Here is an 18,670-nt window from a genome sequence, read left to right as displayed (position 1 = left end):
AACCTCGAAACAACCCGGCATTGTTCCTCCTGTCCTCCACTGAGGAAATATATCTATGGTGGAATCTTTACCATTTCTAGAAAAGCAGAGGAGCAGGGTCGGGGCTCAGATAGTGAAGAGATCTGTCTGCAAAGCATGAGACCAGGGTTCAATCCCTGGGTTGGGAAGATCCCCTGAAGAAGGGAATCCCAACCCTCTCCAATATTGTTGCTTGTAGAAACCCATGGACAGAGGAAGCTGGTGAGCTACAGTCCACACGGCCACAAACAGTCAGACATGAGCAACTAACATACACAGACGGGGTGGGGTGTATGGCCTTTTCATTTATATGGATTTTTCTTTAGGCAAAGATCCAAGGGAACAAAGCAGAAGAATAAAAAAGTGGGAGAAATGGACAATTTCTCAATCATACACAAAGATTAGAATATACCCTTATTTGTGATTGCTAGATTTGAGGATCCAAAAAATTTAAAGGAGCTTCAACAATGAACAATATATTCAAGCTTGTGTAACATATGTATGTATATATAATATGTATGTGTGTATATATGAATTTATATATATATGAATTCCCTGGAGGTTCAGTGGTTGAGACTCCTTACTTCCTCTGCAGAGAGCACAGGTTCAATCCATGGTTGGGGAACTAAGATCCCAGATGCCACACAGTGAGGCCAAAAGCAATTAAAAAAAAAAAATGGTACCTGGCTTATTTTGAAGTGGCAAAGCATGTAAGCAGTCCCCAGAACTTGGAAACAGCAAGGAAACAAATTTCTCCCAGTTCTGTTAAGATACTCATTTTAGACTTCTGACCTGAACTGGAAGATAATCTGTTTTAATCCACTTAGTTTGTGGTAATTTCTTACAGCCTGATGGAATACAATGTGTATTTTAAGACAAGAAAAAATTTAAACATTAAATATTGTTTGGGCCTCCTCCCTCCCTAATGTGCAGTGTGCACCCGTGTTATACATGAACCACAGTTCCTCAGGGATGGCCGTGCCTGCCCAACGAACAGAAAAGAACTAGCAATTTAACTTCTTAAAAGAATGGTGTCTTTTCCGAATTCTATACGAGGTCCTGGTGACCTGCTGTTCACTTCGAATGTACTTACCTGGACCATGTATCCTTGGTGAACTTCATGTAAAATATCAATAGGTCTGGGCTTCTCTGGTAGTCCAGAGGTTAAGAATCCACCTGCCAATGCAAAGGACACGGGTTCAATTCCTGGTCCGGGAAGGTCCCACACACCGCAGGGTAAGCCACAACTACTGGAGCCCACGTGCCCTAGAGCCTGTGCTCCACAAGAGAAGCCACCACAATGAGAAGCCTGAAACTAGAGAAAACCCTTTGTGCAGCAATGAAAATCCAGAGCAGTCAGAAATAAAATGTTAAAACAATTTTTTAAAATATGTCATTTTGACGTACAATCCTTTGTCTCAAAAATGTTTGTGACTGTACCTTGAACTCTTTAACAGTTGGAACAGTTGTCAGAGATTTTTGAGAATCTACTTCCTGGATTATAATCCACAGTTTGGCTCGAATAAATTCCCTTTTCTTCTTGATAACTGAATTTTTGTCAGCAAGCTGCACTAGGAAACTACTGAAATGATTACAGATACACAAGTCCAAAGAATCTACAAAAATCTCTAGAATAAGTAAGATCAGTAAATTCTGAGGATACAAGATCAACATTAAAAAATCTACTGTATTTCTATATAGTAGCAATTAACACATGGAGACAAATTAAAAATAACATGTCCAATTACTCAAAAAGTATAGAAATGTGCTAAACAAAGTGTTGACAGGATTTTGATGCTGATATTTATAAAATACTGGTGAAAGAAACCAAAGAACAGACAAATAAAGACATACAACAGCCATTTATTGGAAGGCGTAACACAGAAACGCTGTCAAATGATTGCAAACTGATAAGACATTTTCTATCAAGATATTTTGTAGAAACAAACAGGATTTTTCTAAAACTTACATGGAAAGAACTAGAATAGCAAAAACATCTGAAGAAGAATAAATTGTTTGGAGTCACTCTCATTCAAGACTTCTAACATGGTAAAAAGTAATCAAGACTGTCATGTCTGTGGAGTAAGACATACGGGTCAAAGAAACAAAACAGAAAAACCAGAAGCAGCCCCCACACAAGTACTTCCAACTGAGTCTGACAAGGTACCAAGGAAACTGGATGGATAAAGAATTTGAAAAATGATACCCTAGCAACTGATTTCCCATACCAGGGAAAAAAATATGAAAGAACCTCCACCAAAACTTCACATTTGTACAAATACTGGTTTAAAATTGGTCATAGCTTTAAACATGAAATGTAAAACTGTCATACTTTACACTGTAAGAGATTCAGAAAGAAAACCATGGGATAATATCCTCAGGACCTATCTAAATTTGAACATATTTTTTCTGCAGTCTGAAATACTTCAGATTAAATTTGACACTTAGTCATTCCTCACGTGAATGCTCTGAGGCAGACTGTTATGAAAAGTCATGAAGAAATTTAAAATATTCATTATGTTTATAAGGTTTCTGTCCATTAATGAATTCTTTGGTGAATTCTGATGGGATACTGTTGCTGAAAGGCCTTTCCACACTCAGTAAGTCTGTCTGGTTTCTCCCTAGTTTAAGTACTCTCAGGACATCAAAGGCATAAATGCTTAATAAGAAACCTTCCCATATTCATTCCATTTGTAAGGCTGCTCTCCAGTAGGAATGTCATGATGTTCTTTAATTTTGATTTTTATACACACATTACATTTTTGTGGCTTCATCAAAGGTGTATGATTCTGGATGTCTAGTGAGCTATGAATCTGTGTAAGTCCTCTGTCCTATATGTTATATTGATATAATTTCTCTTTAGTATGGACTCTCTGGTGTCAATTTATGCTAGAACTTACAATAAGCACTTTGTGACGCTCATCACATTGGTCAGGCTACTCCCTAGCATGAATTCTCCGATGACTCACGAGGCTTGAGTTTTGAGTGAAGACCTTGCCACACTCGTCACATTTGTAAGGTTTCTCTCCAGTGTGGATTTTCTTATGTCTATTGAAGTTTGAACAGTGAATAAAGGATTTGCCACACTGATCACATTTGTAGGGTTTCTCTCCGGTATGAATTCTGCGATGACTGGGAAGGCTTGAACTCTGACTGAAGACCTTGCCACATTCATTACATTTGTAAGGTTTCTCTCTAGTGTGGGTTACCTGATGATAAGTCAGACTCGAATACACACCAAATGCCTTGCCACACTCATTACACTGGTAGGGTTTCTCCCCAGTGTGAATTCTCCGGTGACTTACGAGGCTGGAGTTCTGAGTGAAAACCTTGCCACACTCATCACACTTGTAAGGCTTCTCTCCGGTGTGCATGACCTGATGTCTGGTGAGATGCGAGCTCTGGTTAAAGGCTTTGCCACACTGATCACATTTGTAGGGTTTCTCTCCGGTATGGATTCTGCGATGATTGGTAAGGCTTGAACTCTGACTGAAGACTTTGTCGCATTCGTTACATTTGTAAGGTTTCTCTCTAGTGTGGACGACCTGGTGATAAATAAGACTTGAAAGCACACTGAAGGCTTTGTCACACTCGTTGCACTGATAAGGTCTCTCTCCGGTATGGATTCTGCGGTGGCGTACAAGGTGTGAACTGTAACTGAAGCCCTTACCACACTCTTCACACTTGTGATGCTTCCCTCTCGTGTGGATTCTTTGATGTCGAGTGAGATGCGAGTTCTGATGAAAGGCTTTGCCACACAGGTTACACATGTGAGGCCTCACCCCTCCATGGGTCATCTGATGGCTGGGGTTCTGGGAGCCGTCATGAACTGCTTTGTCATCCTGGTCGCGTCTGTAAGGGTCGTCTCGAATGCGTGCTTTTTGGTCTTGTATGAGTAGTGGAGAATGCCAGAAACTGATCCCATATCCATTAGAAACGTTGATTTGGACAGGAGGAACAATTCTTGGAAGTACTGAAAAGGAGGCTCCTGTGTCGTCAGCCTTCTCAACCTGATGATACACAAAAAACTGCCCTTCGGCTGGGAAGACAGGCAGTCCAGTCAGATATGACGGAAAGCTTAGTGCCAGCCTGCTTTCAATTGGCTCATTTCCTTCATCTCTTCGACAAGTGAGATTTGTTGGATGGGTGGCAGGCACGCCCTTCTGATTACTTTTGTCACTTTCGCGCGGGTACACGTTTTTCTGGATTTTCCGGCAGCCATGGTCCTTGGTGTCATGGCTTTTGTGTCTTTCTGACAACATTGTCTGCAGGATCCCTCCTGTGTGACCACTTTGTTTTGGTGCTGATCCCTTCAACACACGTTTAGGAGAGGTATCTGCAAGACAAACAGAGTTGCATGTCTCCTGTTAATTATAGCTGGGAAAGAAATATTTCACATGGAAGAACATGGTATTATACTGAAAGGACTACATGCTTTGGACAGATAAGAAATGGTGCAACCATGATCTTTCCTTTTTGGGAACACACCAGGAATACTGACAGGAGGTGCACACAAATATTGTTTGATTCTACTTATATGAGTCAAATAGTCAAAGTTACAGAGTCAGAAACTCTTTCCAGTTACAGAGTCCCTGGTAAGATGCCAGGGACGGGGTGTGCTGGGGGCAGGGGGTGTGTTGGGGGCAGGATGTGTGGTGAGGGGGAATGGGGATTTAATGTCTAATGAGGACAGAGTTTCACTTTAGGAAAGTGAAAAATTTGGGAGATGGATGATGGTGAGAGTTACACAATGACGTGAATGTACTTCGTGCCACTGAACTGCATAGTTGTGTGCATGCATGCTAAGTCACTTCAGTCGTGTCTGACTCTTTGTGACCCTGTGGACTATAACCCACTAGGCTCCTTTGTCTATGGGATTTTCCAGGCAAGAATACTGTGTGTGTTGCCATGCCCTCCTCCAGGGGATCTTCCCAACCCAGGGATCAAAGCTGTCTTACTTCTTCTGCATTGGCAGCCTGGTTCTTGACCACTAGTGCCACCTGGGAAGCTTGAACTGCACAGTTAAACATGGTTAAGATAGTATGGTTTATGTTCTGTGACTTCTACCACAATTTAAAGAAGTGAAAGAAAAAAAAAGGGTGATTACATGTAATTCAAATTAATTTTAGGGAAGCCTACTTTAAATAATCAATGGCTGAAAACCTCAGCGTGCAAACCTACGTTAGTCCTGACAGGGGTATTTGGCATAATGACCTAAACCCACATATTACTTCACAGAAAACATGGCTGCTTCATATTTGAAGAAAGAACAATATTACACAGTAACAATCTAACTGCTCTCCGGGCAAGAATACTGGAGTGGGTAACCATTCCCTTCTCCAGGGGATCTTCCCCACTCAAGGATTGAACTCAGGTCTCCTGCATTGCAAGAAGATTCTTTACTATCTGAGCCACCAGGGAAGCCCGTATTATATATGTTTACTATATATTTAATGTACAGTAATAATGCTAAAGCATAGTACTCTAATGGTAAATAAGCCACAACAAATTTAATTAGTCAGTAATATAAGTAAATGGCACTTTAGAATTGGAAAACCATATCTGCCCTGTGGAAATGAGGAAGAATTTAATAAAATATTATAAAAATAAAGTAATTCTCTGAATGCCACTTATAAAACCATATTCACTTAGAATGGCCATTCTGCCACATGAACAAGTGGTGTGAGTCGGTTATACCGTGAAATACATCCTGAAAAATCATTATCTATAGGTTATAGTAAAGATTAGTAAACAGTGATAAACCATAACAGAAAAGAACATGAAAAAGAATGTATATAGCTGTATAACTGAATCACTCTGCTGAACAGCAGAAATTAACACAACATTGTAAATCAAGTACACGTAAATTAATAGAGAGAATTTAAAAAAGAGAAGAAGACTGGAGGGTAGGGAGCAAAGGGCATGTGGGCAGCGTTTGTACGTGCCAATCTGTGGGAAGATAAACGTACTTGGACACATAAAACATTGACCCGGGAAGAAGAGAGAAACTGACTTAGCAAGTAGTATGATACTGTCCTTTCTTAACTGTATGACATGGGGCCAAAAGGAAGAGATTTAAAAGATAGGGAGTGTGATGAAGAGGGAAGAAACCAGGCCAAGAAACACAGATTAGAATAACTGCTGCCATGGACTGGGGGTGACAGAAATGAGAAGGGGTTGATAAAAAGGCTCACAATTTCCATCATAAGATGAACAAGCTCCGAGGATTTCACATATAACACGATGACGACAGTGAATAATATTAATACTATAAAACTGAAATGTGCTGAGAGAGCAGAACTTAAGTGTTCTCACCAAAACAAAAAATAAAAGTAACATGTGAGGTAATTTGTGTGTTAAGTAACTTCATGGAAACCCATTCACAATGTACATGTATATCAAGCCACTGTTTGTACAATTTAAATATACTATAACTTTATTTGACTATACCTCAATAAAGCTAAAAAACCATTACATGGGACTTCCCTGGTGGTCTAGTGGTTGATTTTCAACTCCCAATGCCAGGGGCCTGGGTTCGATTCCTGATTGGAGAACTAAGTTCCTACATGCCACAAAACACAGCTTCCCCCCGCCAAAATCCAAAAATTCATCCACTGGTTGCCTGATTTTGAATGCATAGGGCATAGTATATAATATACAGACACCTAGCTGTCTTCCAAGAATTTCTGAATCAAAAGCTCAGGGGTAGAAAAGAGGGAACTGGATATTTTTTATTTGTTATAAGGCTTGATGCATATTTGAGCTCTGGAATCACCCTCAACCATGAAATGGGAAGGTCATATGAAGAAAGGACAAGTTCAAAGTCCTGCTGCATTAGGAAGCTTTTCATGTCTGAGTCAACAGGGCTCTGAGCTCAGTCAGGCAATGCAGGCGCCCCCAAGAGGCACAGGAGGGAAAATGCAGAGCTACCCATGGGCAGATTCCAACTTCTGGAGGGAAGTGATCCTCACCCACAGACAGCAGGTTTCTGAGGGTCTCCACCATCACTTCTCTGTACAAGGCCCTCTGAGGAAGGTCGAGGCATTCCCACTCCTCAGGAGTGAATTCAATGGCCACATCTTTGAATGTCAACCGTCCCTGAAACGAAAACACATTTCACCGACGGGCCCACCAGGAGAGTTTTATTTTCATACAAAATAAGAAAAGGAGAGAGATGTAAGGATTGATTTTGACTAAAGTGAGTGTGGTTACAGATTCACTGAAGGTACTTTTGAACAAGTTATGTGTCTCTGATTTTGGTTTATTATACTTTTCCACGAGATGTTATAACAGCCTCTAAATCAGTATATATTTCCCATTTTTGTGGACAATACAAGAAACACACACACACAATCAACACAGGATTATCTGTATAGAAATGTGAGACAGTATGTTCCACACACCAAGTAATATTCAATGTTAAGAGGAAGTAGAGCAGCAATGAAATCTTTAGAGATGACAGTGTCTAAAATGACTTTAAAGAAACTGTGATGACAGCAACAGGGATCTCATAAAGTGTTTGAACACTTCTCAGGTGCTATACATTCCTCGAAATGCTTTGCATGTACTAACTCATATAACAACATAATAGCAAATTTAAAAAGATCTGAAAAGAATCTAAAAAAAATGGATATTTGTGTATGTATAACTGACTCAATTTTCTGCACACCCAAAACTAACACAATATTGTATATCAACTATCCTCCAATAAAATTAAAATATCAAAATAAATAGATAAGCAAGTAAATAAATAAATAAATGAAAAACAAAACAGAAACAGACTCACAGACATAGAAAACAAGCTTAGAGTTACCAAAGGGAAAATGTGGCATGGGCAGGGGGTGGAACTGGGTGTGTATACACACTGCTGCTGCTGCTCTGCTAAGTTGCTTCAATCGTGTCCGACTCTGTGTGACCCCCATAGATGGCAGCCCACCAGGCTCCCCCATCCCTGGGATTCTCCAGGCAAGAATAATGGAGTGGGTTGCCATTTCCCTCTCCAGTGTATGAAAGTGAGAAGTGAAAGTGAAGTCGCTCAGTTGTGTTTGATTCCTAGCGACCCCATGGACTGCAGCCTACCAGGCTCCTCCGTCCATGGGATTTTCCAGGCAAGAGTACTGGAGTGGGGTGCCACTGCCTTCTCTGACACACACTACTATGTATACAATAGATAAACAACAAGGACCTACTGCAGAGCACAAGCAACTCTGCTGAATACTCTGAAATAAGCTAAATGGGAAAAGAATAGACACATGTGTGTGTGTAACTGAATCACTTTGCTGTATACCTGAAGCTAACACAACACTGCTATTCAACTATACTCCAATATAAAATAATTAAAAACAATTTTTTAAAAAAGATCTAGTCCCATACATCTGAAGGCGGTGACAGTTGTATCACAGACATTCTAAGAAATCTGCCTTGGGTCAAACAGCTAAAGACGGTAGAGCGAGCATATAAACCCAGGTGTTTAGGTTCTAGAATTAAATGTAAAAAACTTAAGTCATATAAAATCACCAAAGGTGCATTGACAGAGGGATTCTTGAGCAAACTTGAAACAAGTTTAAGGTTAAAAACCTAGAATCGCATAAAATGTCATCATGCATACATGCAGAAATATATTAATTATTCTTATTTAACTCATGAATATCACTGTGTGGAAAAATCTTAAGACAATGAAAAATATATAAGCTATAATTTCATAGCTCAATACCATATAACTTGTATAGACATAATGATACGTATTTTATAAAAACCATAGTCTTGCACACCTGTGAATTCATGCACACATGTATATGCACTTAAATTTACTGAAATAAAAGGAATTGTCTCTCTATGACCACAGTGGAGCCTTTTCAAGTTTCTTCATCACTGAGTCATGAGGCTCTAAGTGGAGACAACAGGCCCTGAGGGAAGGCCCCCCATGAGTGTGTGTGTACAGGAGTCAGACAGGATACTCCAGAGTCAGACACGATTCGCGAGTCCAGAGAAGGGCATTTCAGGAAGGACACTGCGAATATGACTTTACCTGAGAAAGAGCCATTACCTGTTCCTTCCTCTTCCTCCTCGTCTGGGTTTTTTCCTCAGGCATCATGAGACTTTGGAAGTCAGCCTTGAAAGTGGAAAACATGTTATTTAATGCTTAGAGCCAACATACCCTCTTCCTGAGCCCCAACCACATACACAGGGAAGACCTCACCGTGTGGAACAGTCAGTCCTCTGTGCCCACTGTCTCAGGAGGGACGCAGGACAGTCAACTCCCACAGAGAGGCCAACACGGGACTTTCCCACACTTTCCCTCGGATCACAGTGCCCTCCTGGTGAGGCCTCATGTACACAGCAGCAGGGGGCACCTCCGCTGACCCCACGATGCCCTTCAGGTCACACAGTCCCACTCAGAGCAGAGCGCCCTCCCGTCCCCCAGGGCCTGATCTCAGTCTCAGAAGTGGAGGCTAAGAGCCCTGGTGCTCAATGCAGGATCCAGATAGGAATCATTTGCGGCTCTGTGCACATTCCTGGCTTCCCAGGTGGCACGAGTGGTAAAGAACCTGCCTGCCAATGCAGGAGACTTCAGAGATGCGGCTTTGACCTTGGATCGGGAAGATCTCCTGGAGAAGGAAATGGCAACCCACTCCAGTATTCTTGCCTGGAAAATCCCATGGACAGAGAAGCCTGGTGGGTTACACTCCTTGGGGTCTCAAAGAGTCAGACACAACTGAGGTGACTTGGCATGCACACACGCAAACATTCCTGTGGCTAGGCCCCACACAACTGTTTAAGGAGAGTCTCTGATGGGAAAAGGGGCACAAACCTGTCTATGCAAAATGCTTCATGGACCTAACATGAAGGTGGGTTGCACACCACTCAGAGGCACACCCAGCACAGCCCCACGTTCTGTCTCTCTCTGACCCATGGTGAACTGCTGTCACCAGGAACCAGCCACAGAAGGGGAAGGAGCAGAAGAAAACACACCAAGCAGGCCTTATAGAACAGAGGTGGGGGTGAGGGCGGGGCTGGCATGGGCACGGGGAGCTCAGAGATGGCTGCACTCAGAAGGTGAGCTCAGAGATGGCTGCACTCAGAAGGTGACGTCAGACCAAAGACCTGGGGGAGGAAGCCATCTACATCTGCTAGGCCAGAGAGTTCTAGGCAGAGGGACATTCCCTTAAGGACCCTGAGCCGGTAGCAAACTTGGGGCTGGAAGGGGAAAGAGAGCTGTGCCTCTGGAGCAGGGGAAGGGGTTGGGGAGACAGAAGTGGCGGCCAGAGAGGCACGGGGTGGGGAAGCCAAAGAGGAAGGACCAAACATTCTTCTCCCATCACTTAAGAAAATTTTGAAAACTATGTGTTCCTTCTTTCACTTTAAGTAAACATCTAATCTTTGCTTTACCTTATACAGTAGAACATTTACAAATTATGGAGTATGTATTTCAAAGCATGCTGAGATATTCACCTAAGCCCTGGAAAGTACAGCGTTGCCCTTAAGCAACCTTAAGGAGGGCGGCAGGGGGAACAGGACTGGAGGCGGTCAGGACCAGTTCTGGACAAGTTAAGGCGGAGACGCCTGTGGGTCATCCCAGCAGAGATACTTAGGAGACAGCTGGACGCAGGACTGACAGTTTAGGGCAGAAGTCTGGATGGAAAGGATAAACTGGGAGACAAGTAGGTGGGGTTGAAAGCCATTTGATGAGATGGTGAGGAAAGGCAGCGGGTGTAGACAGAGAAGAGGTTCATGGACTAAGCCTTGGGATGTTCCCATATTCAGAGACCAGGGAGTTCAGGAATTCATCAGACGAAACTACGAAGTGAACAGGGAGGGGAGAAGAAAATAGAACAAATAGGCAGATAGGCTTGTAGAGGTTAGTCAGACATCCTCAAAACCAAGGTCTCAAGAAAGAGGGAGTGATGACTGGTGGCACCTGCAGCTGACGGGAAAAGCAAATGTGCCCAGGAAGTTAAATACTGGCCTTAGAAACGAGGTGCTGCTGGGAAGGTAAAGTGGTGAAGCCACTATGGAAAACAGTAGGGAGGTTCCTCAAAACACCAAAAATAGAGCTACCATATGACCCAGCAACCCCACCCTTGAGCATATATTCAGATAAACCTACAAGACATGGAAGCAGCCTAAATGTCCATTGACAGAGAAATGAGTAAAGAAGATGGAATACTTAGGAATATTACTCAGGCATAAAAAAGAATGAGGCAATACCACTTGCAATAACATGGATGGACCTAGAGATGATCATACTAAGTGAGATGAGCCACAAAGAGAAAGCACAGGCAACTATATTCAACATCCTATGTTAAATCATGATGGAAAAGAATATGAAAAGAATGTATATATGTGAAAGTGAAAGTGTTAGCTGCTCAGCTGCATCCTACTCTTTGCAACCCCATGGACTGTAGCCCGCCCGGCTCCTCTGTCCATGGAATTCTTGAGGCAAGAATACAGAGTGGATAGCCATTCCCTTCTCCAGGGGATCTTCCTAACCCAGGGATCAAACTTCCGGGAAGCCTCTGCCTCAGATGGTTAAGAATCTGCCTGCGATGCAGAAGATGCCACAGGTTCGATCCCTGGGTGGGGAAGATAACCTGGAGGATGGCATGCAATCCACTCCAGTATCCTGAGTGGGTTGGATCACTTTGCTGTACAGCAGAAATTAACACAACATTGTAACTATACTTCAATAAAATAATTTTTTAAGCAGAGAGGTCTGTGACTCTGAAAAAGAAAGTGTCAGTGCGGGTAGGGAGCATGTGACCAGTAGACAGTAATCCCCACTCCCCTGGCAGCGAGGAAGTTAGGCTGTGTCTTTCCAACGAGAGTCCCACCTAGTGATGATCACACTAAGGGAAGTAAGCCAGACACAGAAAGACAAACATTGCATGATACGACTTATATGTGGTATCTTAAAGAAAGAAAGACACAGATGAGCTTATTTACAAAACAGAAATAGACCCACACAGAAAACAAACTTACGGCTACCAAAGGGGAAAGGAGGGGGTAGAAATAAATTAGGAGTTTGGGATTAAAATATTCATTACTATAAATAAAATATAACCAACAAGGACCCACCGTATAACACAGGAAAACTCCACTCAATATTTTGTAATAACTTATAAGGGAAAAGAATCTAAAAAGAACATATCTATATATATCTATATATATCTATATCTATATCTATATATATATCTGAGTCACTGTGCTGTACACTTGAAATTGGGGCGTCCCTGGTGGCTCAGAGGTCAAGAACCTGCCTGCCAATGAAGGAGACCTGCAGAAGACATGTGTTTGGCCCCTGGGTGGGGAAGATCGCTTGCAGGAGGAAACGACAACCCATTCCAGTATTCTTGCCTGAAAAATCCCATGGACAGAAGAGCCTGGCAGGCAGTTCATGAGCTTGCAAAGAGTCGGACACAACTGAGAGACCAGATGACAACAACACTTGAAGTTAACACAACAACGTAAATCAATTATAGTTAAAAAAAAAAAAAAAAGTCCCCAGGAGGAGCCTTTCTGCTGCAGGTGTTTTGCTGTGGCATCACTGCCCTCTGATTCTTCAGAGATCTTTCCCTCCATCATGGCTCTCTTCTGGTGTTTAGCCTCCAGGCCCACTCCCAGCAAGTTCTCCCTGGTGAAAACCAACTGCTGGTTGAGCTGTTTGAAGGGCCCCACTGATCCACTTCTAGAATCAGATGCTCTTACAAGCTCCCATGGGGTCCCCACACACTCCCCAGATACTCCGTGATGAACCTCCCGCCTGTGACAAAATGCCACAAACCCCAGCAATTCATGAATTCACAATGAGCCCAGCGCAGGCCTTGGTTCCAACATCGTAGGATGTCTTTTCACTCAGCCTAATTCCACTTCATTCCTCAAGTGTGACCATGAATTTCCCAATTAAACCCACACTTGCTAATCTCAGTCTCTGCATCTGTGTCCCAAGGAACTTGAGCTAAGATGATAGCACCCCAAGACGCAGCCCCATAACCACCCATTAACCCATCTGCAGGTGTTCTAGGCAGACCTTAGACTGCCTTTCCAATGGTTCTACACTTGCTCCAGAACCCTTGATGTAATTCCTTGGCAGTTCAGTGTGAGGACTCAGCGCTTTCACTGCAGGGTGCATGGGTTCGATCCCTGGTGGGGAACTAAGATCCTGCAAAATGGACAGTGCGGCCACAATCAAACAGCACCATGTAGGGACAGTCATTGTGTGCTCTCCTTCTGATCTCCCTGACCTTCTACCCCACACTAGGAAAAGGGAAAAGGGTGACCGATAACCAGCTGAGTCAAATCATTGCTTCCTGGCTTAACAGGGACTGCAAATGTAAGTTATCCTATGATATAAATAATTACAAAAATGTACAAGCCTTTTAGAAAGGAGTTTTGCAAATGTCATCTTCACGTGCCTAATTTAACCAGATCTTGAATGCATTCTATGGGAAGTGAAGTGATTCAGTCATGTCCGACTCTTTGCGTCGGACTATAGTCCATGGAATTCTCCAGGCCAGAATACTGGAGTGGGTAGCCTTTCCCTTCTCCAGGGGAGCTTCCCAAGCCAGAGATTGAACCCAAGTTTCCCACATTGCAGGTGGATTTTTTACAGCTGAGCCACGAGAAAGCCACACCCAAATATCTCACCCCCTCTTCATCCATCTCCAGTCAACTCAGCACTCATCTGGCTCCTCTTTCCACGGCTCTCAGTTCCCCTCTCATCATTTCTACTGGCTTTTCTGTGTTTTCCTCCCAGGTTTCTGCTGATTTTGGTCTCCTCCCCTGTCTGCTTGTTCCTCCTCTCAGCCTTGTTCTGCTCCACTCTGGGGACTTGTTTCCAGTCCTGTTGTTCTTTCTCCCTAATCTCCCTGATTGCCTCACATCTTCATGGATTTCTGCCTGTTTCTTCCCCCATCTTTGTTCTCTGCTGTGTTCACTTTTTTCCTGTTATACCTGCCTCATCCCCACCTTCTACCCTGCCAGGCTCACCCTGCTTTCTCCCTGCTTTTTTCTCCTTCTGCCCCTCTCGTCTCCCATTGTCCCTTCTTTCTGTACCAGCTCAAAGTTGCTCTGTCTGCCCACTCTCTTACCCTTTCCCCCCACTCTAGGTAAAGTGCTCTTCTTGCGGATCAGGGGCCTCTTCTCCCTGTTTTGCTTCCCTTCATCTCCCTGGAGAATCCCCCCACCGCAACCTTACTCTAAATAATCTGGATCTTCCTTTCTCCCCCTGCTACTTTCTTAGTTTATTCTTTCACTCGGTGAAACAGAACAAAGAAAGTTTCTAAAATGTGGAGGCTGGAGGTTTTCAGGGAAAGGCCTCAGGCACTACCACTGGGATTCAATTACAGGGACTTTCCCTGGTGGTCCAGTGGTTAAGAATCCCCCTTGCAAGGCAAAGGATGACAAGGGTTGGATACCTGGTGTGGGAACTAACACTCCACACACCCCAGAGCAAGGAAGCTCACAAGTCACAGCAAAGATTCCCAGTGCTTCAACTAACACCCAATGCAGCCAAATAAACAAATACTTCAAAACAGAAAAAGATACTGAGCACTTGGGGCGGGGGCAGTAAAAAAAAGAATTACAAATGCCAAGAAGACAATTACAAACCCCAAAAGGAATTATCCTCCCCGCCCAGGAGCCCAGCCAATGGGAAACACCTTGGCTATGTTTCCAAATTCTCCACTTCCCTCCAAAGTACTTTTGTTCAAAACAACTACTCTCAACTTTCCCTTTTCTCTATAAAGCAATTCCTCATCATGGCTTGTCAGTCTTGTCTATGGTTTCCTGCTACTGTTTGCCTGTCCTGTATTGCAATTCCTTAATAAACCCATTCTGCTGGTAAAATAACTGGCTGTTTTATTTTTCAGGACAATATCCGTTTCTTAGGACTTCCCTGGTGGCTCAGATGGTAAAGAATCTGCCTACAATGTGGGAGATCTGGCTTCAATCCCTGGGTCAGGAAAATTCTCTGGAGAAGGAAATGGCAACCCACTCCAGTACTCTTGCCTAGAAAATCCCATGGCCAGAAGAGCCTGGTAGGCTACAGTCCATGGGGTCGCAAAGAATCGGACACGACTAAGTGACTAAACTTCATCTATCCTTCACTGTGGCATCTGTGAATGGTTTCCCTTCAATTTCCTTTCCTCATTTTCCTAATTCTCTCAGTGGGTCAGTCCCTCAGTGGGTCAGTCCCAGGTATGAGATGTTTGGATGAAGAATGTCGCCAGCCTTATCTAAACAAAGGATGTTGCAAGAGCCACTGCAGCCACCCCAACTGTGCACTCTGAGGGAATTCAGGATGGAGAAAAGCCATAGATACTATGATAAGGTGCATACCAAAGGAATGACTTCAATGTACCCAAACGCTAACATTTTCCTATGCATAAAAAAGTACTAAACTCATTAGCTTGAGATGTCCGGTTTCCTTAAATTAACTCCTCTTTTGATGTTCCAACTACCTGGTTTTTGTTTTGGTTGCTGCAAAATTCCTATATACCCTGGTTCCTCCCTTACTTCTTGAGAGATCTGGGAGGCTGTCTTACAGGCTTAAGTCCTCAGTTTTTTCTGCCAAATAAAACACCATTCTCAACTTCTACGTGGTGCATTCCCGTCCCCCGCCCCTCAAGTGGATACATGGGATTAGATTGTTTTTAGCCCTGACTCTTTTGTGACCCCCATGGACCCGCCAGGCTCTTCTGTCCATGGGATTTCGCAGGCAAGAATACTGGAGTGGGTTGCCATTTCCTTCTCCAGGGGATCTTGTCGACCCAGGGATCCACCCACGTCTCCTGTTTGGAAAGCGGCTTTTTTTTTTTTTTTGTCACTGAGCCGTTAGGGAAGCCCTGGAATTAGATACCTGTTAATTTCACATTAATAAGACACATTATTCAGCGGGGTAGAATTTCGGACAGAAAAATCATGGGTGTCTCAAGACAGGCTCTTTTTAACCTCCTTCCCCAACTCAAGATAAGGAGAGGCGGTGACTAACACGGGGAGGCCTGGGGATGGGTACGACTCTGCTGAGGAGTGTGCGAAGTGAAGGGACGTGTGTCTCGGGAACGCAGCAGACTCTCCAGAGTCCCAGCGTCACAAAGATGACGCGCCCTTTCCTGCACCCGGGCAGCTGGCGCTGTCCTCCGGTGGCAGAGAGGGCGAGGTTGAGGGGCGAGCAGCGCACGGGTAGCAGCTCGCGGATTTCAAAAAGACGGAGAAGCGGCACCCCACCCCTACCCCCTCTCAAGGAGAAGTCCGTATTTACTTCGGGTGGAGGATGACTGCTGGAACGTTAAGATTCGTACTGACCCTCAGACCCAGGTATGCAGGACAGCGTACCGCAAAGCGCAGGTTTAAACAAGAAAGATGAAACTCACGCTCCGGTAGGGCGACCTTCGCTCCGCGATAACCGCTTCCGGGTCTGCAGGAAACTGCGAGGGGAACGAAGGGAAGAGGCGGGGCAACCCGGAGGCGGGGCAATTCGGGGGCGGGGCCTGGACTGGGCGGGAACGTGGAGGCGTGGAAAGAGGCATAATTGGACAGGGCCAGTCAGGGGCGGGGCCAGGGCTTCCGCTCTCAATTCCTCTGCGTTGTCAGAGCTTGGAAGGGCTTGGCTGTTTCTTCTGTGCGTGTCTCTTGGTTTCGTTTTTTTGTTTGTTTGTTTTTTTTTTTTAAAACGATACATGACTGACTTTACGCAACTGAAATTTTTCTGAAGGAGATCAGCCCTGGGATTTCTTTGGAAGGAATGATGCTAAAGCTGAAACTCCAGTACTTTGGCCACCTGATGCGAAGAGTTGACTCATTGACTGTGATGCTGGGAGGGATTGGGGGCAGGAGAAGGGGACGACAGAGGATGAGATGGCTGGATGGCATCAGTGACTCGATGGACGTGAGTCTGAGTGAACTCCGGGAGTTGGTGATGGATAGGGAGGCCTCGCGTGCTGCGATTCATGGGGTCCCGAAGAGTCGGACACGACTGAGCGACTAAAGTGAACTGAACTGAACTGAAATTATTAGTCATCTTGATTACAAAAGCAAATTAACATGGTATGCTTTAATAACCTTTAAAAATAGATTTAACAAATTTTAAACGTACAGATTGCTCCTTAATATTCAGTAATACTTAACAGTAACTGCCGTATGTATCCATATGAAATTTTTGTCTGATAGGACCAGCAAGTATGAGTACCTTTATAATTTAGGAATAGACAATTAGATTATGAATCAAGGGTTAAGTCCTTATCACTCAGTTAGCCACTCCACTTCCCAGGTAGCACAGTGGTAAAGAATCCGCCTGCAATGCAGGAAAGGCGGGTTCAATGCCTGGGTCGGGCAGATTCACTAGAGGAGGAAATGGCAGCCCACTCCAGTATTCTTGCCTGGGAAATCCCATGGACAGAGGAGCCTGGCATACATCCCTGGTGTTGTAAGAGTTGGACACTACTAAGTGTGCGTGCAAGTCGGCCAGTTAGACCTGTAGTTCTCACTCTGCCGAGGACAAACCTGCTGCAGCCACTCACTTTGAGTAGGACTTCTTAATAACTTGAGCAAGTTTATCCCCACTTGTTCAGACACACCTTACAAACATCTAGTTGTGGTAAACTTTTGGGTTTCAGATGTACTTAGTGATAGTCCTGCTTATGTTAAGTTCCAGTGAAAATGGAGCAGCACACTGTCAGACCCTCTCAGGTATAGATCTTTTCTGTGTCCCCCTTCTTTCCAGACCTGCCCCCCATCTTATTTGTAGGAAATAGGTTTCAGCCTCCAAGACCTTCCCTAATCACCAAAGGAGGCTTCATTCAGGATCCATGACCCTCCCTGAGTTCCAAAGGGCAGATTCAATTGCTAATCAGGGAAGGAAGGGGGTGCTGAGACAAGGGAGAAGCAATAGAGCAGCTTTGGGGCAGGGGTCCTTGTTCCTCCTCAAGGACTATATTCAGTGCAGAACTATATCTTTGAGCTCTTCTTCAGGAACTAAGGAGAAGGCAATGGCAACCCATTCCAGTACTCTTGCCTGGAAAATCCCATGGACGGAGGAGCCTGGTAGGCTGTAGTCCATGGGGTTGCTAAGAGTTGGACACGACTGAGCAACTTCACTTTCACTTTTCACTTTCATGCATTGGAGAAGGAAATGGCAACCTACTCCAGTGTTCTTGCCTGGAGAATCCAGGGATGGGGAAGCCTGGTGGGCTGCCGTCTATGGGGTTGCACAGAGTTGGACACGAGTGAAGTGACGCAGCAGCAGCAGCAGCAGGAACTAAGTCCCCCAACTCAGGTGGAAGATGGTAGCTTCAGGCTGAGCACAAGATTCCTGGAGCATCGCCTCCAACCAATGAGAGTCCCACACCCTGCAGCCTTTGCCCCAAATTCTGCCTATAAAACTCCTCTCTGAAAACCCTGACGGAGTTAGAGATTGTTGGGCATAAGCCACCCATCCTTGTATTGGCGCTTTTACAATACAAATACAAATTCCATATTTTCCTTTTCCATAACCTGGTGTCAGTAGATTGGCTTTATTGCACTTAGGTGAGCAGACCCAAGTTTGCTTCGGTAATAAAAGAAGAAAAGGAAATTTTAATTTGAGCACATGGAGGTGTCATAGGAACCTAATTTTTGTTGTTTAGTTGCTAAGTCGCATCCAACTCTTTTGCGACCC

The 18,670-nt window shown here is 44.2% G+C and overlaps 1 protein-coding gene across 1 annotated transcript; it reads right to left on the bottom strand.

Moving 5' to 3' along the window:
• Positions 1-1,861: 1,861 nt before the first annotated feature.
• LOC138419609 (zinc finger protein 665-like) lies at positions 1,862-16,544 on the bottom strand. Its single transcript, XM_069552461.1, has 4 exons — positions 16,389-16,544; positions 9,065-9,130; positions 6,990-7,116; positions 1,862-4,354 (listed from the first exon to the last, which is right to left on the bottom strand). Exons 1-4 carry the CDS (start codon positions 16,542-16,544, stop codon positions 2,955-2,957), a joined length of 1,749 nt encoding a protein of 582 aa, XP_069408562.1. The 3' UTR covers positions 1,862-2,954.
• Positions 16,545-18,670: the final 2,126 nt, after the last annotated feature.

Source organism: Ovis canadensis, chromosome 14 (assembly GCF_042477335.2).
Source record: "Ovis canadensis isolate MfBH-ARS-UI-01 breed Bighorn chromosome 14, ARS-UI_OviCan_v2, whole genome shotgun sequence".
Classification (NCBI taxonomy): domain Eukaryota; kingdom Metazoa; phylum Chordata; class Mammalia; order Artiodactyla; family Bovidae; genus Ovis; species Ovis canadensis.
Note: the sequence above shows the minus strand (reverse complement) of the source record. Positions and strands in the feature narration are given on the sequence as shown.